General features: G+C 42.5%; 2 protein-coding genes and 1 long non-coding RNA gene across 4 annotated transcripts in view; 1 reads left to right on the top strand and 2 right to left on the bottom strand.

Moving 5' to 3' along the window:
• The window catches only part of PIWIL2 (piwi like RNA-mediated gene silencing 2), a 75,545-nt gene extending 73,431 nt beyond the window's left edge, over positions 1 to 2,114 (bottom strand). The window contains exons 1-2 of one of the 2 annotated variants that reach the window (XM_078149640.1): positions 1,239 to 2,114; positions 684 to 768 (exon numbers count right to left, since the gene is read on the bottom strand). The gene's annotated coding sequence lies outside the window, so the exon portion shown is untranslated. Of the gene's footprint in view, positions 1 to 683 lie in introns of both variants that reach the window. The other variant, XM_078149641.1, reaches the window with a different exon arrangement.
• Positions 2,115 to 2,498: 384 nt separating this feature from the next.
• POLR3D (RNA polymerase III subunit D) lies at positions 2,499 to 13,435 on the bottom strand. The gene is made up of 8 exons (XM_020975745.2): positions 13,079 to 13,435; positions 5,922 to 5,965; positions 5,291 to 5,442; positions 4,970 to 5,094; positions 4,561 to 4,729; positions 3,595 to 3,857; positions 3,138 to 3,290; positions 2,499 to 2,974 (listed from the first exon to the last, which is right to left on the bottom strand). Exons 1-8 carry the CDS (start codon positions 13,241 to 13,243, stop codon positions 2,852 to 2,854), a joined length of 1,194 nt encoding a protein of 397 aa, XP_020831404.1. The 5' UTR covers positions 13,244 to 13,435; the 3' UTR covers positions 2,499 to 2,851.
• A 119-nt stretch (positions 13,436 to 13,554) lies between these two features.
• LOC144455811 (uncharacterized) lies at positions 13,555 to 27,576 on the top strand. The gene is made up of 3 exons (XR_013484603.1): positions 13,555 to 13,958; positions 23,764 to 23,842; positions 27,335 to 27,576. It is a non-coding gene; the product is annotated as an uncharacterized LOC144455811 (long non-coding RNA).
• Positions 27,577 to 27,871: the final 295 nt, after the last annotated feature.

The following is a 27,871-nucleotide window of genomic DNA, read 5'->3' as shown; positions in this document are numbered from 1 at the left end:
TTTTGCATAGTTTTCCAACAGAAATCTTGGCTGAGTCCATTTCATTTTACAAATACCCTTCTCTTTGTATTTGAGTTATGTTTTCATAAACTATATATACACAACTGCAGTTAAGTCTATACAGACTCTTCTGTTCTATTAATTGCATGGAAAGGAGTGAGTTAAACTATGTGATCCAGAGGCTCAGACTGGAAGACAATGTTGCTTTCCCTCCTCTTTATCCTTGATGACATCTAATTTGTGGATCAGGAGGATGGAGAGAAGTGAAAAGGATAGTGATGCAGGATGACTGATTTATCATGACTTAAAACCTAAAATATACTGAAGGGAGGCATGCTGAGCCATTTGACACAGGCACCCCATATTCCCACCCAGGAGTTCCAAGGGGTCAGGGTCAGAGACAGCAAATCCTGGAGGGTACCTAACACCTTTGAATTTAGTTTCAGAGCTGAAATGTCCTTATTCTTCATCAGAAAGAAACCACTGAGTTTATCACAGAAATCCACTGGCACAAAAGTCATTAGCAGTTCTCAAAGAGTAATATCAGCTAGCATTTATATAGCACGTACAATACTAATCATTTTATCCTCATAACAACCTGGGAGGTAGTTGCTGTTATTGTTCCCATTTTACACAGAAAGAAAATGAGGTTGAAAGAGGTTCAGTAATGTGCCCAAGGTCACCTGGATGGTAAGGGTCTAAAGCTGGATTTGAACTTAGGTCTTCCTGACTCCAGACTCAGTGCTCCATCCACAGTGCCACCAGCCACTTTAAAAGAATAGGAGAAATAATTGTGACCCACAGAGTCAAGTGGAAGCCAGGTTCATCAGCAATTCTTGTCTGCTCAGCTTCCCACTCAATCTGTGGAAATCCTGCCTAAACTGACAATGAACTTCCAAGGAAACCTGTCCTCTCCAGTCACCCAACTTGTCTAGATTTTTGATTTCAGGGCACAGGGAATACCCAGGGATGAATCTTCCCCTATTGACACAGATCAGCAAGTGTTCTGTTACTTAATTCTGAGGAACTGAGAAGTTGTGACTTAGCTAAGGTCATACGGCCTTTAAGTGTCAGAAGCAGGACCTGAACCCAGGACCTCCTGCCTCCAAGGCTAGCTCTCTAGCCATTATCCCAAATTCTTTCCTAGGATAAAAGCAGCTTTTCCAGGACAAAGCAGAGCTGCATTGACTTACTAAGGACGTGAGCAAATGGAGCAATAGCCAAATGGACTTACTGACCAGAAGGTTTGTGGATGATGGGACCGAGGAAAATCTCACCCATGACTGACAGAGTGCTGGAACAGAATGAAGGAAAAGAGTTTGCTTTAGGAAATGAATTTCCTCACCAGGGCCACTTAGAAGCAGGGAGAGGGTCATCTCTATGAAATCACAGCCTACTGTGACCGTACTTCCACAGCAAAGGGCTTCTTGTGCACAAGTTTCTCAGTACCCATGGAACTCTCTTCTCTGAAGAAATTATGCACTAAACACTAACATCATTTCTGGGGAGAGGACCATTAGTAACAGCCTACAGATGCAATGCCAGACTCCACTTTGCATCTCGGATATATTTGGGCCAGCTACAACTGTGCCTTTGGAGACCAGAGAGAACATATTTTCCCCTCTATCCATGCAGAATTGCAACACTACACCCTCCTTGAACAATGCAATGCTTTGAGAAGATATCTGGAAGTCTTGCATCTCCTACTTCCTGCAAACTGAGGTATGCAGCATGCACGATGACATTGTATCATCATAGCCTGTAACTAATGTTGAAGGAAACTCAGTACAGCTGAACCAGGAGGTACACAGATTCTACTAGGAAGGAAAAGGAGAGGCGAGCTTCTCTTCCAGGGGCTATCCCTTGGAGGGATAAAATGCCTGGTGATCCAGGACAATCTGTACACTGAAGGTAATAATACCACAGGCCAAACAAGAAAAGCCGGGCTGTGACTGTGACCCAAGAAGGGTGGGCATGTTCTATGGTGGTGGGAGAGTGGGGAATAGGAGGCGAGTCTGTCCAGCTCAAGGCGTTTGAGCGGGCCTCCCATTGCGTTTTTCCTCTTTTTAATACCTCAGGGCTACCACAATTATCCGTCTCTGAGGGGAACCTAGCTTCTCTAGCAGAGGAAAAGTACTACAGTGGTTAGGCTTGGGATGGGCCCCCCCAAATCAGTCAAGAGCACATGGAGAGGAACGAACAGTGTGTTGACAGAAGTTTCTCTATTCATGCCTTCCAACAGAGCCTACACTCTAGCAAAATGTTGGCTTAAGAGTCCATGGCAAAAAGGGTATCTTGCACAATTTTGTGATTTAGGACCTTTAAAAGTAGTCGATTTTCCTGTGTTTCCTGCTTGAGAGGAGTAAAGCTGGAGCCTTTTCCTTTGAGATAAAGCTGACAAAGAAGGACTAGGGGAAGGAGCTGGAGGTCGAGGCACAGGAAACACCCATACTTCCCTCCAAGAGAGTCAAGTAAAAGGAAAACCAAAACAAATAGTCTTATTTTCCATGGCTCCATTTGGGTCTCCACTGCCCTTCAGCACATATGGATACAGTCAGTATAAAAGGGGGAGACATAAACATACAGTATAAATACAGCAGGCACAAACCCATAAATACAGCAGCAGGCATTTGTATATTATTTCTGTTCTCTCCAAAGGCTATCAAGCCGCTCATCACCACTTGGGAAGAAGAAGTCATTGAACCCTTATAATCTCTGGACAGCGAGGCATGATATTTATCGGAGGCAGGAGTTGCAGGTTAGAATGGTCTTCTGGATCCCAAAGAAGTTCAGGAATGAAAGTCTTAGGGCAAAGAGCAAATGGTACCCTTTCACCCTTAGTCGTCTGATTCTACCGCTGTTTGTGATCCAAGAGGGATTCGAAATCAGGGGAACACACGAGCTTGTGTTTCACATGGCCCAGCACTGTCAGATCACCTGTTCTGCTATCTCCAATGCCCACAGACACCAGCTCCTACAAGTGAAGGAAGAATAATCTCATTGCCGCTCAGTCTCATTTTTCCTGAAACCCAACCACCTCTGGGTCTCTGACTCAGCACCTGGCTCCAAGATCCCTCCCAAAGAATTTCACCCCATAGGCCCTTAGAAATTTATTGGTTACGCCTTTCAAATATTACCTGCAAAAAGGAGCAGGAAGTACCCACTGTTACATCCAGAGTCACTTTGCCCAAAAGCAGTTGCACCTTTCCCGATTTTCGGATAAGCAGTTTTCCCACCTGACCCTCTGTCAGGTCAGTCAGTGTACACAGGTTCTCTGCCAGTTTAGCTTCCTATAGGAAAGAGAAAGAAGAGAGAAGTCATTCTCAATTGTGCCAAGGAAGTGAGCTACCCCCTTCCCTAAGACCTTGAACTACCCCAATAAACAGTACTATTAGGCAAGGAATCAAAGGGACTGAAGTCTTGGCTTGTCAAAGAGTCCTCCTGTACCAAAATCCCCCAAATGAGTCAGGGGGTAGAAAATAATGAGTATTCCTGGCAAAAGTCAGGCTAGAATGAGAATGATACACACTCAGGGCTCCCTCCACCTGTGACCCTCGGACCTCTCTCCCCCACTTACACTCTTCATGATCATACCCGGTCTTTCTCTGGCTTCACGAGCACCACTTGCCCATCTTCTCCTTGAACCTCCGTCTTGATGGGTTTGATGTCCTGGGTAGGAGGCTGACCAGGAAGCGTGTCAGGCAGCTGCAGGAACAAAAGCTCCTCCTCCTTGGCAAAGCTCAGTTCCCTGAGTAAGTCTGCCACGGACACATCTTGAGGAAGTCCAGGCGCCGTTCGGCTGGGCCGGGAGAGGGCCGCTGCCTTGGCCTCATCCTCATCTTGTGGTTCCTCTTTCACTGCACCAGGGAAAAAAATGAAGGGATGTCTACTGGGAAACGTGTGTGTGTGTGTGTGTGTGTGTGTGTAGAAGTTTGGAAATCTTTGCACTTACAAAAAAAAATTACAAAACTCACTTGAAAGTACTTATACATTCATGAAATTTTAATGTTTTAAAGATCTTTGACCCTGAAATGTGCTAACTGGGAGAGCCATAAATGGATCTGACCAAATGAACATCTAGAAAAGAAGCTGCAAACAGTCTCAAGAAACCTCTCTGACAAAATTTTTAGAGCTGGGAAGCATTCCCTAATTCCAGGGTAAGGTCATAAAAAGAATGTATCACAACATATATCGTAATACATGTTGTACCAGCCTTGAGACATGGCAGTATGTGTGCATTAATCCTTCATGGGCTTCCAATGAAAAGTACCCCTTGAACTGAGGTCAGAATTCAGAGGATGCATGTCATTTCTGAGCATCCTCCCATTCTGCAGGTAGGCATGTCGGTGGGCCAGCAGCCAGATGGTTATGGACAGCTGAACTACTGGTGCCAGGCCCCGCCTAGCATAGGGCTGCAGCTGAGCAATCTCCTGGCACAGGGTCCTATTTCTCTGTACCCAGCTTGGGCAAACACTTGTCAATGAAGAGCCCTGGAAGGGACTCTGTGGAGAGATCCCCTGTGGAGGAGAAAGTAAGACAAGCTGGAAGGGAAGAGGGTACCTTTCCGTGCCGGCACATCCACCTCCATGCTCTCTTCCTTGGCTCTCCCCAGCCAGGGTTTAACATCAGGTTCCTCACTCTCTTCTTTGAAAAGCCACCCTGAGTGCGCCAGAGGAAGCTGTACAGGTTTGTTTCGTGTATCATTCTTGAGCCCTGGGTCATCTATGAACTGTCAGAAGGAAGAATCAGAGGACTCTTATAACTTGGCAAGAAGGAAATGCACAACATTCAATGGTGCCCACCACCTTGTCCTTTTCCAACCAAGGGGGCAGATGGCAAAAATCCCCAAGACCAGATGCTGTCCAGCCTTTTGGAAGACATAAGAACTCTTCTTCAGTCACGCCTTCCCAGAGGCCCTCCCCCAGTACCACAGAGATGCCCTCTTCTCCCTGGGATCCCTGATACATACATCATCCTTCTCCAGCATGCGCAGAATTTGTTTAGTTTCCTCATCTGTTTCCCTCTTCTCCTTTTTAATGTTGATAATATGAGATGGGCCAAAGTCTGACACGTCCACTGTCTTGTCCCAGTTGCCTGTAGGAAATCATTCAGCTCATTTGGGATAAGGAAGAGTCCAAGAAGAAGAGAATACAACAAGGGAACATTAACATCACCCCTTATTCTTCTTCACGAAAGGCTGGCCACTTCTAGCATCCCTAGGTCTCAACCCAAAGATTTAATTCAAACCCACCACCTATTTCTTCCACTCTGACCCCCAACATTCTGATACCTTTCTTCTTCATCATTTCTGCAGGACCCTGCTCAAAGATGGAGTGGGACTGGATCACTTCTGGACGACCCCTTCCTCGACCATGTCCATCTCGCTGTCGATCTCGATCCCTCTCTCGTTTCTCTTTCTTGACTGATATTTCTTCCTTTGGCCTGGGGAAAAGAAAGAGTCACTTTGCCTAAGAGCAGCTGTACCTTATTCTCCCCACTTTAACAATATGGACTCTTCTAATCTGGGGAACATTCCCTTAGTTTTGTGGTTCAGTAATCATAGGGCCTTCTATTTCATTTCTAAGGGTAAAGCAAGTCAAACTCAAACTGGAGTCCACCTCCTTCTGTTCTTCCTCTGCACAATCCCTTATAGTATGATTTTCATTATTTTTAACTTTACTAACTAGTAACAATTAAAATACAGAATTTAAGGTGGTTACCTAACACAAGGTGTTTCAGGAATGGATTTCTGTGACTACAGGGATGCTAGAATGAAAAATATTCCAAAATAAAGTCTTCGGTTTTTCTTTGCCTAAATAGACCAGAGCTTGAGCTTCAGACCACCTTAATAGCTTCACAGAGTCCCAAGATCCTAAAACAGTTAAATGGGGGGAAGCCTCACAAGAGGCCTAACCACTTACTCTTCCTTGATCTTCCGGCTAATGATGTTAGGAGTGAAGGTTTTCTGGAAGTAAAATAATACAAGTCATAAAGTATAGAACACACCACATCAACCATTCATCAATATACAATATCATGAACTAAAGAGAGATTCAAGTTTTACAGAACTGGTAATTGGCCTAGGAAGAGAAAGTACCTAATGCCCCATCCATGGAACTCCCGACTCTCAGCCTCATTTTGCCCCCTCACTCTTCCTGCTCCTTCCAAATCTGCAGCTTTACATAGATGGGAAAAAGGTTTATTCTTGATAATTTGACACTAACAGATTCATCTTGGCAGCATTCCCCACTGGTATGGGGTCCAGCAATCCCTCCCCTCTCGCTGGGCTAGCTTACCCACCCCAACTTGGACACAAGCTGGTAGGTCTGGGGACAGTGTGTGCTTTCTCAGAGTGGGGGGTGGGCCAAGGATATGACCACACTGCTAAAATTCATTTTCTAAGGGTACTAAGGGTAACCTGGAGTGTGGGAGGTATACTCTCCTGCTCACCACTGTAGCTTCTGAGCCCCTAGGTGATGTACTTCCCATTTAAATAAGTTAGTCTCTAATGATGCTCAACTCTTAATCTTGAAAAAGGGGGCAAAGCAATAATGATCATAATACAACATTTACTCAACAGAAATCAAAAGCAGAAATAGTAAAAATATAACAATTTATCACCAAACTTGAGTCACACAATATCATGTCTGTGGGGGAGAAAAGGCACACACTTAGAGAAACTTGGCAATGAGGCAAATGATTAAGGAAACTCATGAATAAAGCAACTCATGACTCTGGACTGCAAGCCTGAATGTCAGCAGTGTCTTTTAAGCAAAGGTCTCCATCATGCATCATCTGCTCCTTTCTGAGCCTCTCTAGTCTCCTGATATAGGAAACTACTTCTCTACTTTCAGGTTGCTGAACCAAAGTTATAGTCTTTTAGAAAAGTTGCAGCCATTGCACTCTCCATGAAGCAATAATTCCCTTAACCCTGGAATCTGCTAACCTAATGGTGTGCTCTGTTCTCTATGAGTTATGAGAGGGCTTCCCCTACCCAAGCAGTAGACAGCAAATAGGGCAATGCCAATGTTCCCCAGCCAGCTCTTCAAACAGCTAAGAACTGTTATCTCCAATCAGCTCTCAGCAAAGCAACAACCTCCTCTAAGCTGCACAGCTAACAGCAACACAGATAACAATGCCTTTCTCTCCCCCTAGGTGGTTCTCTTTTAAGGCACAGAGGGTAGCAAAGGACAACACAGGCAGGTAGCTATTGTTTCCTCATCTGCCTTTTCACCTTCTGTCTTTGCCTGGTCACTTCTGGTTTCTAAGGCTTCAAAACAGGACCTTCTACAAAGAATAATCTACTTCTAACTCACAAACTCAAAATCCCCAGTTCTATCAATATCTATATCTAATAAAAAATATACAATTTTCCCATAGTTCCCCAACAGTTCTTCAATTTTTAGTTTTTCAGACATATCCTTTAAAACGCTGAAAAGGAGGAAATATAAATGAGCTTATGGACAACAACGCCTTACAACCATCTCCACCTTTAGTCAGAACTTGTGATTTTGAGCACCTTTCAAAAAAGTCCCCTAAGTATATTTATTCGAGAGGCAGTTTACTCTCAGGTTCTCAGAACTGTCTCAAGCTGCTTTTTTCACATGAACATCCTTTTTATGCCCCTTTATGGTTAAAAAAAAAAAGACCTGTAAGAAAGGGGCAATATCTTATGCTGATTAAGATTCCATTACAAAGGCAGATTCTACTGACCATAACCACACCAAGCAGTTCATCAAATTGAGGTCGTGGATCCTTAGTGACTTAAGGGATGGCTGGGAGAGAGGTGGCAGCTCTAGCCACAGCACTGCTGTTAAAAATAATCTGAAATCTAATCAGATATTTTTATTCCTATCCCATCTCCAACCCATCATTCACAAGCTGCCAATCATCTTCCTAATAAACTGTTCTGATCTCATCACTCTTCTACTTTTAAAAAACCTTTGCCTCACCAAATATAGCCTAAATATCTTATTTATTCAGTATTTATGGCTCTCTATAGTCTGGTTCTAACCTATCTTCCTGGACTCAGCTTGAAATATTACCTCCATGTACTCTACTCTCCAGTCAAATAAAACTAATCTTAAAGCATAGGGGAAAGTACACTGGACCAGATGTGAGGAGAGAGCTGGGTTTGGAATAGAATTCTGACACTTACTACTTATGTTACTGTGCGGAAGTCACCCTCTCTAGCCTCGGTTATAAAGTGGCAAAATGAGGATAATAATATCTGTAGATGTCTGTTATGAAGATTTAATGAGATAATGTATATAAAATGACAAGCTTACTAACCTTACAGCTCTGGATAAATGTCTTGTTTTTTTGGGTGGGGGTGGGGAGGCAATCAATAGGGTTAAGTGACTTGCCCAGGATCACACAGCTAGTGTCAAGTGTCTTAAGCCAGATTTGAACTGAGGTCCTCTTGACTCCAGAGCTAGTGCCCTATTCACTGCACCACCTAGTTGTCCTGATAAATGTCAATTATTATTTGTTGTCCTACCTTCTCCTTTCTTCTCAACTCCTCTCAGCATCTCCACATGTTAAAATCCATTTTTTACTTGAAGTGCCGATTTAGATTCCTTCATGAAGCCCTCCCTAATTCCCCACATGAAATCTCAAATTTCTTATAATACCTTGTCTAGTCCTTTTCTTTGCCTTTATTGAATTATACCCTATTTATGTACAAACCTTATTCTTGAGGGGAGAGTCTGTATCTTATAATAATGATAATAAGCATTCATATAGCACTTTAAGGTTTCCAAAGCACTCTGATGCCTCATTTCTCACCTGGCTGCACTCATTTTAGACTTCACTGACTTCTTTGCCATGACCCCACCACACCTTTCTCCCATTGCATTTCAGCTTCCTTTTGTGTGCTGCCTTCCCTCAGACTGTAAGCTCCTTTAGGGCAGGGATTGTCCTTTTTCATATTTGTATCCCCAGTGCTTAGCATGGTGTCTCACACATAGTTAGGTGCTTAATAAATGCTTTATAAGTCATTCTACCTCAGTTTAAAACGCCAAGACCACTTGCGTGTAACACACAATCAGCCTGCAAGCCCCTATTACCATAATTACCTAAGGAAAACTCGGTTTTCTAGATGCCTCCCTCAGACTATTCATTTATATGACTTCTTTTCCCCTTTAAAGTTGCCTCAATGTTCAATAAGTTTGGGGAACAGAAGGGACACCCTCTGAGTTTTGCTCCATGCTCTGCAGCCCCTGGCATGGCTCTGCATCCAACAGCTGTGCCTTGCATGAGATAAGTGATGGCCAGCAATGAGGGGGGAGGACAGCTACTGCAGGACTTCCACTATAACCACTCTATATACAGCGGACGTAGCCAAAGACCAGAAAGCCTGGGCTCCAGAAAGGCCCAAATCCCTTGAGCTTCAGTCTGTATGGTAAGCTACATGACTCCCTGGAACCTGTATCTCAGGTTATTATTACCTCTCACTTAAGTTACTGTAACAGAAACCCAGAAGTCAGAGCTAGAGGGGCCCTCAGAGACTGCCCAATTCACCCTCTTTATTACACAGACGAGCAGACTGGGGCCCAGAGAGATAGAATAATTTGTCCAGGATCATCAGTAAATTAGCCTCTAGATTAGTCTCCCAAGCTTCTAGTTTCTCCTCCCTCTAATCAATCCTTTTACAAAACTGCCAAAATAATCTTCCCCAAGCACAGACATGACCCATATTGCTCAAGATCCTTCAGTGATTCCCATTTAAAGTAAATCATTCCTTAAGCCTGATATTTAAGGCCTTCAGAATCTGGCTTTTAATTCTGATGTATTGTATAAAAGACACAGGCTTTGCCCTTCACAATAGGTGCCTGCAGAGATGCAAATTTATGCCTGAGGTGACAAAAAACTCCCTCAAACAATGAAAGATAAAACAAGCAGATCAGAGGAGGTAGGGCATGCTTTTTCGGAGACAGGTTGGACTGAGTGGCCAGTATGGTCTTTCACCTCTAAAATTCTGATTCTGTGAAGTCCTTTTTATGAAGGACTACTTATGAATGGCGTCACCTCAGGCAAGTCATTTTGGGCTCCAGCCTATAAAATGGGAAGATCTTAAAGTCTTTTCCAGCTCTAACTCTTCTATGATGCCGTCTTTTTCATGTTACTCCCAAACACGGGGAAAACTCTCACCACATCTCTACTTGCTCTTCAAGGCTCAGGTCAGGGGCCACCTGATCTATGAGAAGCCTGCCCCAGATGCAGGCTGTACCTAGCAGCACCTAGCAAAGGCCTTTAATTAATGTCTGTGAAATGAATTCCTGGCAAGGCTGGGTGGCATAATGGCAAAGACACTGCACTTGGAGAGAACTCCCAGCTCCAACATTTAGTAGCCATATGAGCCCCAGCAATTATGATCCCCAGTAAGTCACTGTAAAATGGAGAAAATAATACTATGCACTATCTACTGTCCAAGGCTGTTGTAAGAAAGTGTTTTGTAAACCTTAAAATGCTATAGAAATGTGAGTTGCTCTCTCTTATGGTAATACTTAAGGCTGGTCCTTGGACAAAAGAGACTGCCTTTCACAGGTCTGTACTGGAAACCCTCCCAGCCCAGCAGGGCCTTCTTGGTCTGGTGTAGCTCTTGGTGGATATGGAAAACAACCCAAGAACCATGGTGCTGAGTTTCTAAAGCACAGAAGCTGGGGGTGGGGAAAGAACTGGCCTTTAAGAGTTAGAAGTTAGAAGATTTGGGCTGCTATCTTGTCTGGTGAATTGTGGCCAACTTCCTTCAAAAATAGAGAGCATAACACTGCATTATCCACCTCACAGATGATGCTGAGGACAGCATTTTGTAACACAGTACATGCCAGTGAGCCACAGTCATCACTCTCATCACCAAAAGGCTGACAGTTGGATGACTTTTTTTTTAAGCCACAGCAACACATGAAGGTGGCCTGCCTACTAGGTAGAGGAAGAGCTTTGATCTGAATCAGTGAAATCACAAATCCTTTAAGGATTAGAGAACTGCTATTGTCATTACTGCTTATTACATGTCCTCGACTTCTCCCTCTCCTTTACAGACAATCAGTTGCTGAGTCTTTGCAATTCTACCACTAAACATCTCTTGTATATATGCCTTTCATTCAAAGAGCCACCACCCTAGTCCAGACCTTCATCCAGCAACAGCCTTCTAATGAGTTTCTCCCCTCTCCAACCTAACATTCACACATCTGCCAAATCAGTATTCCTAAAGCAGAGGTCTATGTCACTTCTCCCACTCAAAAATAAGTCAGGAGGGGGGCAACCAGGTGGTGAATACAGCACCAGTCCTGGAGTCAGGAGGCTCTGAGTTTAAATCCAGCCTCAGACACTTACTAGCAGTGTAACCCTGGGCAAGTCACTTAACACCAATTGCCTCTGCCACCAAAAAAAAAAAGTCAGCGGCTCCCTACTGCCTCTTGAATTAAATAAAATCTCTTGCTTGACATTTAAGGCCCTTCACAATCTGACTCCAACTTATCTCTTCAGACTTATTTCAGATTACTTCCCCTCATATACTTTACGTTCCAACTAAACTAGAATACTTACTCGACTCCCATGCCTTTGTACAGGCTTGCATCCAGTGCCTGGAAAGCTGTCCTTCCTCACCTCCTCTTGCAATCCCTAGCACCCGAAGGCTCAGTTCAAGTGCCAACCTTTCTGGCCAAGCTGTATATAGACTGGTTATAATGGAAGTCCCCTTGGGCTCTTCTCTCCTCTAACTCCTTGTTGGGTTCACACTGGACTGGTTTGCCATGTCCATCTTCAGGTCATCTATCCGACGAGAAAACTGAGGCAAATAGGGTTAAGTGACTTGCCCAAGGTCATATAGCTAATAAGTGTCTGAGGATGGATTTGAATTCAGGAAGAATAGTCTTCCTGACTCCAAGCCCAGCACTCTTTCTACTTCATATTTGGCATTGACTTGTCTGTGTATGTGGTTTCCTCCGACAAAGAATGTAAACACCAAAGGGAAACAACCGTACTCATTTTCAGTACCTCTTCAGTACCATTTTCAGTACCTCTTCAGTACCATTTTCAGTACCTCTTCAGTATCTGACATGTAACTTAATAAATGTTGGTGGAATGAATTTTCTTCATTCAAATCCTTTTCTGATGCTTTATCTTGGGGAGGAAGCAACTGTGATGCCAGAGGAACACAAGCTCTTGTAGGTCCTGCCATGTTGGAAAATGTCCAGTACAGACCACTGCTGTCCAAGGACCAGGGTAGTATTGGCTAAGGACAGAGAGCGTCATCACCAGGCTGGCAGCAAGGAGATGGCATTTTTCAACCATACCAACTCCATGTGCTTTCCACTAGGCAGCTAGGTGGTGAAACAGAATGCTTGGCCTGAAGTCAGAAGACCCAAGACCACATTGGAGCTCAGATGATGCTTACTAGCTGTCTGACCTGGGGCAAATCATTTCACCTGTCTGCCTCAGTTTCCTCATCTGTAAAAAGGATATCATAACAGCACCTACCTCCCACTATAGTTGTGAGGATCAAATGAGTGAAATATTTATAAAGATTAAGATATGTTAGCACAGTGCCTGGCACACAGTGGGTTTATTTTGTCTTATTTAAAACTTCTTTTCACTGAAGCATTGTAAGTCTTAAGCACAGGGCTCAGAGTCTGTGAAGAGAGTACTCACACAGGGTCCCTGCAGCAAGGGATCCACCTAACGTAATAAGCATTCCCTACATGCAGCTATGAGGATACAAACCAAAACCCTTGCGATTTCGGAGCGGGAAGAGCCGAGATAAACGACATAAATAGATAAATATGATTTGAGTTGGGAAAGAACACTAACAACTTCGGCAGGATTGGAGGATGCTTCCAATAGCAACGAACATCGGGGTGCAGCCTTGAGGGCCGCCAAGCTGTTTTGAAAGCGACACAGGCACGAAAAGTACGAAGGGGAAACCGACTGCACAAAGGCTCGGAGGCGGGAGATGAAGGCTAAGGCACCGAGAACAGTGGGAAGGGACCACAGAGCGGACGGGATGGACGAGTGTGGCAGGAAAAGAAGGCTGGTGCGAGCCGGGCGGGCAGCCCTCGGTAACTACCTTTCTTACCTTCTTGACGCCCCCGAGAGTGAGGTCTCTGGAACGGATGGAGGGGAGGCGGCCCGGGGTTAGAGGGGCCGCGGGCCGCCGCCCGATCAGTCCCCGGGCCCCGGGCAGAGAAGGACGGCCCCCTCCGGAGGGGCCCGGTTCCCCCGCCGAGCTGCCCTCCGACATCCTGAGAGTGCCCACAACCAAGAGCCACGTGGCTGAGAAACTTCGGCCCAGAAGGCACAGCACCTCCACCGCTCACGCCAGCCTCGCCTCCGCCGCCATTGCTGCAACAGCGCCTGAGTACACGGCGGAACTTGGCGTGCGGCTCCTGGGGGCCGCCACCTTGAGGAAGGGCGGAAACCAGTCCGGCCCGCCGCTTCCGTCTCGTTCCCCTGCAGGTCATGGAGGCGCCGCGGCGAGGGGCGGAAGTTGGTAAGCCCGAATGGGCGTCGCCATGTTAGTAAAGGGCTGGAGTGAAAATGCAAGTATCCTTTGCTTCTTTTCTCTCCACGGCCGCCGTGGCTCGTCTTAGTACGAAGTTTAGGTGTAGCCATCTTCTTAAAGGGCGGAAGTGCGGCTGTGCAGGGGGAGGGGCGCTGTGGTGGAAGGGCCGCGCTTTGCACGCGCATGCGCCAAACCGTTTTTTTAGAGCTGAGGGAGCTAAGGAGTTCACTTGGCAGGCTAGAGGAGGGTCTTGAGCTGTTAGTTGAGTCCTCTTCTCACTCCCAGGCAATAAATGGGGATGAGAAAACCAGAGCGAAACAACTCCTTCCCCCAGAGACCTTACTCCATCAGTCAGCAGGCATTTATTAAGCACCACTGTGGGGCAGGCACTACATACACCAAGTGCTGGGGAGACAAAGGCAAAAGACCGTCCCTGCTCTCCAGGACCTCACAGGTGGGAGACAATGTGCGAACAAGCGTGTACAAACGAGACGTGGGCAGGATCAGCTGGAGGTGACCAACGAAAGGAACGCCCCAGAATTATAAGCATGTACGAAGCATGTGCGAAATGAAATCAGCGTAGTTGTACTGGCCGAGTAGTGCTGATCATAAAAAATCAGGAAAGGCTTCAGTAGGAGGCAGCTCTTGAGTTAAACCCGAAGGGACAGCTGGGTGGCACAGTGAATAGGGTGCTGGACCTGGAGTCAGGAAGACTCATCTTCGTGAGTTCTAAAGTGAACTTACTGGCTGTGTGACCCTGGGCCAGTCACTCACCCTGTTTGCCTCAGTTTCCTCATCTACAAAATGAGCCGGAGAAGGAAATGGCAAACCACTCTAGTATCTTTGCCAAGAAAACCCCAAATGGGGTCCCAAGAGACAGAAAGTGTGAGAAGAGGCAGAGGCCAGGTTGCAAAGAGCGTTAAATACCATATAGAGGAATTTTATTTGATCCTGGAGGTATTTGGGAAACCATTTACTGAGTAGGCAAAGGGTTGTAGGATGATGGCTTGAGGGGATAGCAAAATCTAGTGGAGGTTTTTTTAAGAATGAGCATTTTTTAAATCAGTAGAGAAAAAACCACTTGATAGGGAGGTTTGTTTCCTTGGCTTCCTTCAGAATTCAGTTCAAGTCCTATAGTCTACAGAAGGCTTTCCTTGATTCTCCCTCTGCCCCACCACGTCCCCACCCCTCACCCCCCATTTCTAGTGCTTTTTCTTCTCAGATTACTTTCCATCTACTCTAGGTCAGTCAATAAACATCTGTTAGGTGTCTACTATGTGCTAGGAACTGGGCTAAGCTCTGGTAATATAAAAAGAGGCAAAAGACAGTCCCTGTCCTCATAATCTAATGGGGGAGACCAGAAGCAAATATGTATAAAAACCCAAGCTGTATACAGGATAAATAGGAAATAGTTAAGAGAAGGGAGACACCAAAATTAAGAGGCATCCTGTAGAAGGTAGGATTTCAGTTGGGACTTCAAAGAAGCCAAGGAAGCCAGTAGTAGAGATGAGGAGGGAGAGCTTTCAGGATTGGAAGACAGCGAGGGAAAATGTCTGGAGCCAGCAATGGAATGTCTTCTTCATGGAAAAAGATGTCTTGTTTTCTTCCGTAGAGATTTTGGAAAGGGAACTTCTCCTTGGGTGAGATCAAGCCCACTGTCTTGAATGAGCTGGGTTGAGCTTAGATCATATCATGTACCCATCTAAAGGACTTGTTTATTCTTGCATATTTTCTGTTTGCTGTTTTGCCGGTGGACTTACTTGCTATTCACTATTTATGATGGTCTTTTATATAACTACTATTTGGTGGGAAGGAATCAAGCTAGCAGGTGTAGTAAGCTTGGAGCTACGCTTCCCCTTAAGAGAACTCTTTCTGTGGTGGCAAAGAATTGGAAATTGAGGGGATGCCCATCAGTTGGGAAATGGCTGAACAACACTACCAGAGCTCTCCTCTCCTTAGAGGCAAGCTAGACTTCAGATGATATTTCTCCATGCCCCACATGAGCCACATCAGTAGATGAGAGCCCACACATCTTACATTTTGATGACTTGTCTGCCCCATTAGGACATAAGTTCCTCATGAATAGAGATTGTTTCATTCTTTGTACTTGAATCCCCAGTGCCTTCTATAGTGCCTAGGGTATAAAATAGTAAGCTCTTAATAAATGCTTTTTGATTGATTGATTGATGTGTATATATGATATAGACATGTATATATCATATGTGTGTCAGTGTCTCTGTGTGTATTATAGTGTTTTGTGAATCTTAAAGTGCTTTATAAATTGTTTCACAGATAAACACACAAGTAACACCATTTGTTGGGCAGGAGAACACAGGAGGGTTCCTAATAGTAACAGGTTCACTCTAGCGCAGGTTTAGAATTTTGATCTGGTCATACAGGAAGACAGCTTTGGAGGAGTTAAATAAGCTTACTTTATTCTAGTCTAGTCTTCTCAAAAGAGGATTGCTGATAATGGAAAGACCAACTCCTATAGCTTTCCCTAATCACCCTTCCTGAAGGGGCCAATGAGAAGGGGGGGGCAACTACCCCTAAGTCTCCATGGGGTCCATTGAGACAGGCACAGCATTCCAGCTTGTGCACTCCCCTACATCCCCTCAGGCCTTGGTGGGAGCCGATCAAGGCAGGTACATGCATTCCTCTATGCATTACCCAAATCCCAAAATGGGTTCCCCACTTACTGACCAGTGTCCACTTACGTTATAGGGCAACAGACAAAGAAGGTGTCTTGCCAAAATTAAGCTCACAGGTTAACTTTAGCAGTATCGTCATGACCTAGCAGAGCACAGGCATACGTTATGTCATCTCTGTATGTCACCACACAAGTGTGGTGGAGATGTTTTCAACCCTTATTTGTGGGAAATATTATCTAGGATCTTGGAACAATTATCTAAAAAGAATTAACAAAATCCTCCTTACACGCACTAAAATTCACCTTACATAAATGCAAGAATTTCTTTCTTCCATTAACATTTTGAAAATTATTTATTTTCTTTGTCTTATAATAATGATTCTTACTACCTGAATGTTAGGCCACCAACATGAAGAACATCTATTAAAGTAGGGAAGGATTACAATCTTTGATAGTGGAGGGAATGCCCATATAGATGAAACCAGAGTATAATAAGGACTGTTAACTTTGATAGTTTGATTACAATGCCTCCATGCCTGGTCATTCTGGAAACTCTTATCTATACCCTCTCCTAAATCCACGATGTGCTGAGGGCCTTTCTCTAACTCTTTCGATATGCTCTGGATCCAGTGAAGTTTGTAGTCATCAGTTATCCCTCTACTTTGCCATGTAATAATAGCTAGCATTTATATAGGGCTTTAAGATTTGCAAAAGCACTTTGCAAATATTATCTTATTTGATTTTCACAACAGCCCTCAGAGGAAAGGTCTATTATTATCCCTTTTGTACAGATACTGAAGAAACTGAGGCAGACAGAAGTCATTTCACTTGCCCAAGGTCTCACAGTTAAAAAGTATCTGAAGCTGGAATCTGAACTCAGGTTTTCTTGACTACAAGTCTGGCATTCTATCCACTGTACCACCTAGCTGCCTCTATGACTAGCTCATCTTTTTTTTATGGTCATACCTTTCTCTGATGATATTTCTTTTGCCACCATTTCTGCACAAATCCTTATTTGCAATGTTACAGCTTGCTCACACCCCACCATATGCTTTTCCATTACCCTTTGGGTGAACCCCAACTTCAATTTTATAAAGGATTGTAATTTTCCATGACTCATAACCATATGGCATCACTAGAAGAATATTGTGATGAAAAGATGAGCCTTTATTTCAGTGAAAAGCTTAGGATCGTTAGATTATAGCAGGAAGAGGTCAAGGGAACCTCTGATTTCCTGGTCTAGGGCCAGGAAGATGGGTATGTGCTTTCTTCCCTTGCTGAAGAACATGGACCATGTTAAAATGATGTAGTAACACCTCATTGGTCCCTATAACTGATGGATTGTGCCAAAGATGAGTTAAAAGGAGCTGCCCCTTCCATGGACTATAAAAAAAGCTGGGGAGAAAAAAAAAACATATCCCCATTTGGGATGCACCCAGTGTTTTCTATCCCTTGGAATTCTAGCATAGGGAAGAGGGAAGAGATTTCTCTTTGTAACACTGGTGACCCCAAACACCAGGGCAGTGAGAACATGTGCTTGCCCAGATATTTCTGAGTCCTAGGCCATTTGCTTCATCTGCAATTGTTTCCCTCCTTGACCACAGGTCAATGAACAGCAATTTTGAGAAATGGAGATTTCCAGCCTTGGCAGCTGGAGTTGGATGTTAACTGCCCAGTAGAAGGTGGTTCCTGTATTGGCATTCTTCTCAAAGAAAGAAATGACCTTAGAAGGGATCACCCTAAAACCTGTGAGATTCAAGAACCATGCCTTACTGACCAGGAGAATCTGTTATCTTGTGACTTCCTCGGATAATGCAGATGTGAGGTGAATGTGAAATAGTCCTGACTTTTTTTGGGAGTACAATGAAATTGTTTTTTACCTCTTGGGATAGTGAGGGTATTTTATGACTTATTTTTTGTTTTTGTATTTGTTAATATCTTGGGCATCTAGGTGGCATAGAGTACCTGCCTTGAGTCAGGAACACTCATCTTTCCAAGCTCAAATCCAGCCCCAGACACTTACTACCAGCTGTATGACCCTGAGCAAGTCATTTAACCCTGTTTCCCTCAGTTTCTTTATCTGTGAAATGAGCTGGAGAAGGAAATGACAAACCACTTCAGTATCTCTGCCAAGAAAACCCCAAATGGGGTCACCTGAACAACAACAATTGTTAATATGTGCACATGAGCTCCTTTGTGCCTTAAGCATTTTCTGTAGTGGAGGAAATAAACGGCTATCTCATATTTATATTGTAAATTGAGTCCCTTTTCTAGCAGAGACTCTTAACCCATGCAAGGTACTACCTCTTTGGTAGGAAAAGAACATTTATATAAGGAAAACTGATGGAAAAAAAAACAGCCCCAGAGAAAATGAGGAGAGAGACAGACTGTTCTAAGAACCAGTTAGAGAATTGTCCCTCAGATGAATGTCCTGAGGAGAGCTATTTAAACGCTGAGCAGAGACAGAGAAAATAATGGCTGCATACTGTGGTTCATCATCTCACTTGCATGTGATTGGTTTTTTTTTTATCTCTACCATTTTAATTTTTTTTTCCAATTTTTAAAACATTTTTATTTAAAGTTTTGAGTTCCAAATTCTATCCCTCTCTCCCTTAGAGTTTCAAAGTTTGTGACTGACAGAATTACAAACCAAGTCACTCTCTGGTAACTCTGGGGAGATTACATGAGGAATGCTGGATTCATAGCTGAAAGAATGAAGGATTTTCTTGAGTTTTATCTTATAAGGCAAAGATGAGTCACTGACTACCCAGAGGCTCTGATTTGAGGCATTAAAGGCTGCTGAGAAGCCAGCGGGAGGACAAGCTTTGAGAAGAGGCTATAGGATAGATTAGGAAGGAGGACTCCAGCTGAGACGGCTCACCCTTCTGCTGCTTTGCTGGGCATTTTCTGATTGGAAGAGAGGCTTTGCTTTGTTAATTAATTTGGAGGAAAGCTAGAGCTGCCTGCTGCAAGCTCATTGGATAAGAGATGAATCTTGCCACTGTGTGAAGAGCTATTGAGCTTATTGCTCGCCTAAGTGTCATAAGCAGCTGAGAGAGGGGAAACCTCCCAGGAATGCTTGTGTTGGCCTCTTCTGCCCTTTCTGGTTTAAGAGAGGGAATTGGGGAGGGGGGGGGAAGATAAGCATTGCATAGGTTTTGTTATGAGTCGTGCTTTGCTGCAAGAAGAGGCTTAGAGCTGATTGGACAAAGCAGCATCCCCTGCTATTTGCAGAGCTTGCAAGAGGAGCTTGCCAGTTCTCCAGCTGAAGGGAAATGCTTATCACTGAAAGCACTAACACTTTTCTTAGTGCCCTTTGTTGGTTTCTAGGAGCAAAAAGAGCTTGTCACTGTTTCATGGGCTCAAGAATGAAGGAGAGAGGTTTGTACGGCAGGGGAGTAGTGAGGACCTGAAGGGAGCAGCTAAGCAGCTCCCCATGGTGCAGATTTTTCCTGAAAGGACCAGTAACAACAGGGCCTTCAGACAAGAGTTGTGAGCTGCTTGGAGGACAAGGGTTTCCCCACTCATGTGTCTGCTAAGTTTCTATAAGTGCACGTGTGCTTACTCTGCCTCATGAGCATGGTATGTATTAGTGGAAGAGTATGACCCAGGTGTATGGGTATATTGTTATAGTGTGATTGTTCTTGCATTTATCTTCTGTGGAGTAAATTATTCCTGCTTTTGCCTACTGATGAATAAATATTATGATTATTCTTATTTTTGCATCTGTGATTTATAGAAACTATTTTATGTTAAAGAAATAATGGTATCTTGGGGATTGATTTTGTGTACATGGGAAGCACATTGGTAGGAGCTCAGGAGCTACAATGGTGAGCAAGAGGAATGCATCCCCCCCACCCCATAGCAGGATTATCCCTACTATCCTGACAGGGGAGTATATTGAATTATAGCAGTATGGCTGTTGCCCTAGCCTGGGAACCCCAGATCTGCCAGTGTGGGAGAGTCAGCCCAGAGAGCAAGGGTGGCATGTCATGGCTACACTGTACCCATTTTAGGGGGAGAACCTAGACATGGGCCATAGCTGAGCTTAGTTTTAGAGATTCTCTTCAAGTCAGTCTACTGGGACAGCAACAAGCCAATGGACAAAAAGAAAGCCTGAGCTCCTTCTTTGGGGTCAGGCGCTCCTAGACTGAATCCAAATCTATTTGGGCTCAGAGCTGGAGCTCCCTGTGGTGGAGGGCTCCTTGGGGCACAGATTGTAAAAAAGAATTATTGATTTTTTGGGGGGGGGGGCAGGGAGGCAATTGAGATTAAGTGACTTGCCCAGAGTCATACAGTTAGTCAGTGTTATGTGTCTGAGGCCACATTTGAACTCAGGTTCTCCTGACTCCAGGGCTGGTGTTCTATCCACTGTGCTACCTAGCTGCCCTATGTGATTTCTCAAAGGCTATTTAAGGTAGTCTTCTCCTGTTCAATTCTGGGCCTAACTTATTGTCCATGTATACTGTTCAAAGTTTTTACTATGGGAATAATTAGGGTTTATTATTATTACAATAGTCTTATGAGTGATTACAGATATCACTTAGGATTTTCTGCATCGTAACGGGGCTTGGTGCAGTTGGCACAATGATGTTCCAGAACAGGAGGGCCCAGAGAATCTTGCCATCTAAAAAGTATGCATGGGGCAGCTATGTGGCATAGTGGATAGAGTACCAGCCCTGGAGTCAGGAGGACTTAAGTTCAAATCTGGCTTCAGATACTTACTAGCTGTGTGACCCTGGGCAAGTCACTTAACTCTGATTGCCTCCCTCCAACAAATAAATAAAAGGTATGCCCTCTCCAATTTGGACTTTTCGTTGGACATCTTCATGACAGTGGCAAACAACTTTGGTGAATGTGACTTCATGTTTTATGCCTTGCTGTTCTGTTATCATATTCCAAATCCTATCAGTTGCCAAGCATTATTAGTTTTATATCCCCCAAATCTTTTTGCTTTTAACTCCTCCTCTCACCTTGCACTGAAACCACTGATCCCATGCCTCATCCTTCCTAACTTGGATAACTCAAGACTTCCCCTTATATTTTACTGAGAAAATAGAACCCCTCCACTGTGAGCCCCCTCCTCTCCTCAGCTCACACCCCTTGATAACTCCTCCCTCTCCCCTTCTTTAATCCAGTCTCTAGTGAAGAGGTGACCCGTTTTCCTTGACAAGGCCAACCCCCCTTCATGGACTCTTGATCCTAGCCCCTTTAGTCTTCTCTAGAAGATTGCCTCCACAATTATTTCTTCCCTTTTTCATGTTAAATTTCTCCCTATCTGCAGATTCCTTCCCCGCTGCTTAAAACTCCCTCACCCTTAAAAAACTGTCACTAGATGCCACCATCTCCTAAAGCTGTCATCTGTCTTTTCTCTTTCATAGCCAAGCTCCTAGAAAAAACTTGTCTCCACTTCCTCCCCCTCACTCACTTTTTAGCTGTCTGCTATGTCTTAGTCTATCTCTTCACTCAGATGAAAACTGCTCTCTCCAAAATTACCAGTACTCTTTAAAATTTTTCTCTTGATATCTTTTGTTTTTACATTGCTTACATTTCTGCTATCTCTCCTCTCCTCCCTCCAAAAAAAGCCACCTCTTTTTTTTAAAGAGGAAGAAGAAAAAAGTTCTCAGCAAAACGAATCAAACATTGAAAAAAACTGATGTGAAATCCAATTTTCCATATCTGTGGACCCCCACCTCTACAAAAGAGTTTGGAAAAAATGTCTTCTGATAGCTCTTCTTGGGAGCCAGCTTTTATATAATTTCACAACATTCAGTTTTGATTGTTTTGTATTGGTTGTTCTTGCCATTAACATAGTTTACATCTTTATGTGTATTGTTTTCCTGGCTCTACTTACTTCACTTTGCATTAGTTCATGTAAATATTTCCATGCTTCTCTGTATTCATATTCATCATTTTTTATAGCACAGTACTATTCCAGTATGTTAATGTACCACAATTTATTCCCAATGGATAAGGCATCTTATATTTGAGGGCAGGGAACATAAAATTTTTGTCTTCCTATCTCCAGCCCAACATAATGCCTGGCACATAATAGGTACTTAATAAATGTTTGTTGATTGGTTAACCACCCTCTCTTAGAAATTTTTTTTTCTCTTTGGGTTTTCCAAGAACTGCTCTCTCTTGGTTTTTCACCTACTTGTCTGACTACTGCTTTGAGAGGTGATAAGGACCTGAACTAAGGTTGTAGTTGTATGTATAGAGAAAACAAAAGATTTGAGAGATGCTGTAGAGACACAAATGGCAAAATCTGGACATATGGGGTGAAGAAGAGTGAGGAGTCTTGAATGATACTGAAATTTTGAACCTGGGTAACTAGAAGGATAGTGATGATCTTGACAGACTCAGAGAGGTTCAGAAGAGAGTTGAGTTTTGTTTTGGAATTGTTGAGTTTGAGATGTTAGGGTATATCCATTTTGAAATGTCTCATGCACAGTTGGGAATAGATGACAAGAGCTCAGAAGGAAGACTAGGACTGGAAATGCTTACATGAATTGATAAAATCATCAAGTGGGTAGAGAGAGAAGAAAGACAGGCCTAAGAGAGATCCTAGCATATATGCACATTTAGGAGGCACAGGAGACTTAAAGAAAATAGGCAAGCGTTGGAATTAGCCTCTGAAGGGAAGTAGAAGAGAGAATCAATTGTTGAATCCTTTCAGTCATGTCCAACTCTTCATCACCATTTGGGATTTTCTTGACAAAGATACTAGAGTGGTTTGCCATTTCCGTCTCCAGCTCATTTTATAGATGAGGAAACTTGGGCAAACAGGGTTAAGTGACTTGCCCAGGGTCACACATCTAGTAAGTGTCTGAGGCTGGATTTAACTCAGGAAGATGAGTCTTCCTGCTTCCAAGCCTAGCACTCTAGCTGCCCAAAGAGATCAGTTAGGAAAGAGTAGAAAAAGAAATATCTGATTGAATTGAAGGTCCACTTGACATTAGATAACAAATATACAGTGAACCTGTTTGTCTTTCTTGTATGATATTCTGTATAGCACACGAGTAGAAATGGAGGAGGCAGATGGTGGGAGTGATCTGGGATTGAGGTTTGGCAAGGAATAAAGCATTGATAAAGGGTTTGCCTCAGTTCCTCATCTGTAAAATGAGCTGGGGAAGGAAATGGCAAACCACTTCAGTACCTTTGCCAAGAAAACCGCAAGTGGAGTCATGAAGTCAGACACAACTGAAAATGACTGAACAAAACAGGACAAAGGAGTAAGGGATTTAATGGCAGACCTGGTTTACTCTAGGGTTCAGAATGAGAAGGGAGAAAAGTGAAATTACAACAGTTGAGATGGTCAGACTATGTCTGGAGTGCTATTCTGTATATACCTTTACCCTGTATATATGTTTTGTATATAGTTGTTTGCCTGTTTTCTACCCCACTTAGAACATGAACTTTTTGAAAGCAGGAACTATTTTTGCCTTTTTTTTTTTTTTGGTATCCACAGTGCTTAGCACAGCATCTGAGACATGTTGTAGTTCAGTCATTTTAGTTGTGTCTGACTCTTTGTGACCTCATTTGGAGTTTTTTTTTTTTGGCAGATATTGGAGTGGTTTGCCATTTCCTTCTCCACCTTATTTTACAGATGAGGAAACTGAGGCCAACAGACTTACCCAAGGTCACATAGCTAGCAAGTGTCTGAGGCTGGATTTGAACTGAGGAAGGTAAGTCTTTCTGACTTCAAGTCTGGTGTTCTATCCGCTGTGCCACCCAGCTGCCCTATTTGACATATAATAAGCTATTAATAAATGCATATTGACTGAATGACTGTACCTTGAAAGAAATCAAAGAGAAAAAAAGAACTCATACGTACAAACATATGTATAGCAGCTCTTTACATAATAGCCCCAAACTGAAGGGGGTTCCCATCTATTGGGGAATAAATAAATTATGATATGTGAATGTGATGGAATATTATTGTGCCATAAGAAATTACTTAAATGGGCAGTTTTAGAGGAAACTGATGCAGAGTGAAGTGAACAGAATTAAGAGAACAATTTATACCATGACAATAATATTATAAAGAAAAACAACTTTGAAAGATTTAAGAACTCTGATCAGAGTAATGCTAAGCCATGACTCTAGAGGACTGAAGATTATACTCAAAAGCTATGGAAGTGATTGCTGATAATTCAAAATAAATTAATTTAAAAAAATAAAAAAAGCAATTTGGAACTATTCAAATAAAGGAACTAAAATGTTCATACCTTGGTTAGAGAAATGCAAATCAAAACGACCCTGAGGTACCACATTACACCTATCAGATTGGCTAACATGACAAAACAGGAAAATGATAAATGTTGGAGAAGATGTGGGAAAATTGGAATGCTACCTATTTCATAACAGAAAGGTGAGAAACTTCAAATACAAAATGAGACATACAGTTTGAACAAGGACAATGTGGGAATTTTTTTACTGTACTATACATATTTATTAGGATTTTCTTTTTCATTTTCCTTGCTTAATAGGAGGGAGGTATCAGTGGCAGGAGAAATAATAAATGTTTGTCAAGACAAATAATTAAATAAAAGAATTGGGAAAACTAGAAAGCAGGCTGGCAGAAATTATGCTTAGATCAACATCCTATGCCATATTCCATAATAAATTAAAACCGAATATATAACATAAAAATTAAAAGATAATGCCATAAAAAATTAGAAGATGGGCAGATCATCTACCTTTCCCAGCTATGAATAGGAAATGACTTTTTAACCAAACAAGGGATATAGTCAAGATAAAATAAGATAAAGGATAAAATAATTTTGACTACATGAAATTGAAAAACTTTTGTACAAACAAAATTAATGCGTCCAGGCTAAGAAAAGAAGCAATGAGATGTGTGTATGTGTGTAAATAAATTCAAATATCTCTGATAAGCCTTTGGCTTCCAAGACAACTAGACAATTAACAGAATATGGAAGGGCCAAAAGCCGCTCTTCGGTAGATAAATGGTCAGAGGACATAAACAAACAGTTCTAAAAAGAGTAATTGCAAATTCATAACAACCTTATGAAAGAATATTCCAAATTACTGCTAAAACAAATGCAAATAAAAACATTCTAAGGTTTCACCTCACACCCAGCAAATTGGTAAAGATGATAAAAAATAGGAATAGTCGATGCTGGAGAGGTTGTAAAAGACAGGCACACTAAAGTGTTTTTGGTAGAGCTGTGATTGGGTAAAAAAAAAAAATTTCTCAAAAACAATTTGAAACACCTCCAAAGGCCTCATGATGGAAAATGCTATCCACAAAGAAGAAAGAACTGTGGAATTCGAATGCAGATCGAAGCATACTATTTGCTATTTTTTTTTCTTCTGTTGTGTTTTGTTTCCTCTTTCTGGTAGTTCCTCCTACTGGTTCTAATTCTTACTTACAGCATCACTAATGTGAAAATATGTTTAATAGGAATATATATGTATAACCTATATCAGATTGCATGCTGTCTTGGGGAGGGAGGTAGGGGGAGAAGGGGAGAAAAATTTAAAACTCAAAAGCTATGGAAGTGATTGCTGATAATTCAAAATAAATTAATTTAAAAAATAAAAAAAGCAATTTGGAACTATTCAAATAAAGGAACTAAAATGTTCATACCTTGATTAGAGAAATGCAAATCAAAATGACCCTGAGGTACCACATTATACCTATCAGATTGGCTAACATGACAAAACAGGAAAATGATAAATGTTGGAGAAGATGTGGGAAAATTGGAACACTAATGCATTGTTGGTGGAGTTGTGAACTGATCCAGCCATTCTGGAGATCAATTTGGAACAATGTCCAAAGGGCTATAAAATTGTGCATACCATTTGACCCAGCAATAGCACTTCTAGGTCACAAAGAGATCATACAAATGTGAAAAGGATCCACACATACAAAAATATTTATAGCAGCTCTTTTTGTGGTGGCAAAGAATTGGAAATTAAAGGGATGCCCATCGATTGGGGAATGGCTGAGCAAGTTGTGGTATATGAATGTAATGGAATACTGTTGTGCTATAGGAAATGATGAGCAGGTGGACTTCAGGAAAACCTGGAAAGACTTATATAAGCTGATACTGAATGAAATGAGCAGAACCAGAAGAACATTGTACACAGTAACAGTCACATTGCATGATGACTGACTTTGATAGACTTAGCTCTTCTCAGCAATGTGAGGATCTAAGATAACTCCAAAGGACTCACAATGGAAAATGGCTATCCACATCCAGAGAAAGAACTATGGAGTCTGAATGCATATGGAAGCATACTATTTGCTCTCGTTTTCTTTTGTTGTTTTGTTTTATTGCCTCATTCTCTTGGTTCCTCCCATCAGTTCTAATTCTTCTTCACATCATGACTAATGGGAAGATATGCTTAATACGAATGTATAAGTAGAGCCTATATCAGATTGCACACTGTCTTGGGGAGGAAGGAGAGGAAGGAGGGGGAGAAAATTTAAAACTCAAAATCTTATAGAAGTGAATGTGGAAAACAAAAAATTTTTAAAAAAATGTTCATACCCTTTGACCTAAAGATTCCACAGCTAGAAAAAGACTCCAAGAAGTTCAAAAGAAAGGTTCCAAATACATCAAAAAATTTAAAGCAGCATTTTTTTGGTGATAGTGAAGAACTCGAAACAAAGTAGATGCCCATTGACTGAGGAATGGCTAATAAACTGTGAGATATTTGTGTAATGGTATAGTACTTTGTCATAAGAAACAAAAAACACAATGCATATGGGAAAATCCTACAATAACTATATTAACTGATACAAAGTGAATTAAGCTGAGTCAGGAGAATAATATATTACAATAACTACAACAGTGTAAATGGAAAAAATAGTAACTAGAAAACAATAAAAAATGAACGTTGTGAAAATTATAAAGAACAAGCTTGACCCCAAAAAAAGATATGAAAAGACACCTCCCCCTGCTCCTCTGAAAAAGGTTGGAGTCCATGGGTATGGAACACTGGATAGGTGTTAGATTTTTTGATGTGTTTTGATGTGTTAATTGGTTGTTGATTTTTTTTCTCTTCTTATTTTTTCTTCCTTCTTTCTTTCCTTCCATCCTATTTTCTTTCCTTCCTTCTTTCCCGCCTTTCTTCCTTTCTCCTTTCCTTCCTTCTTTCTCTCTTCTTCCTTCCTTCTTTCTTTCCTTCCTTCCTTTTTAAATAAGGAATAACTTTCTGAGAGAGAGGAGGGGGAAGGCTACAGGGAGGAATATAGGTGATGTAAAAATCTATTAAAAATAAAGAAGAAAGAAAATGACTTCTCAGTGCCTCAGTGTTCCGTAGAACATTCAGGGAACAAGTAGCAGCTACTCTTTAGGGGCCCAACCTGCCAGTGTGAATAGAGGTATGGGAGAGTAGCCCCAGAACATTTGCTGCATGGAAGGCATGCCACATAGTAGTCCAGAAAGAAGAGTAGGTGTACTCTTTGCTCCTCATTACCACTTCCAGACCCTTATTGTGCCACTATCACTCAGCAGCCTCACCTCCTTTGAGTCCCAGCTGTCTCTGTTATCCTGTCAAGTCCCTATTACTGTTATCTACCAGACTTCAGGTCACTCTCCATTTCTTCTAGGCATTCAGTACCTGCCTTATGGTCTTCCTCTCTACCCTGGCCCTTTCTCTTATCTGCCCTCTGCCTGAAGACCTCCAATGAACAGGCAGCCTCCAGGCAGCCCATTCCACATCTGGAAGGCACTGATGTT

This window comes from Phascolarctos cinereus, unplaced genomic scaffold (genome assembly GCF_003287225.1).
Source record: "Phascolarctos cinereus isolate Bilbo 61053 unplaced genomic scaffold, phaCin_HiC Scaffold_2;HRSCAF=192, whole genome shotgun sequence".
Lineage (NCBI taxonomy): Eukaryota > Metazoa > Chordata > Mammalia > Diprotodontia > Phascolarctidae > Phascolarctos > Phascolarctos cinereus.
Note: the sequence above shows the minus strand (reverse complement) of the source record. Positions and strands in the feature narration are given on the sequence as shown.

Coding starts and splice junctions, on each gene's coding strand:
- POLR3D (XM_020975745.2), bottom strand. CDS start 13,243: ATGTCGGAGGGCAGCTCGGCGGGGGAACCGGGCCCCTCCGGAGGGGGC. Junction 3,858..4,560: donor GGATGTGCCGGCACGGAAAG/GTACCCTCTTCC, acceptor TCCCTGGTGCAG/TGAAAGAGGAACCACAAGAT. Junction 3,291..3,594: donor TGAAGCCAGAGAAAGACCGG/GTATGATCATGA, acceptor TCTTTCCTATAG/GAAGCTAAACTGGCAGAGAA.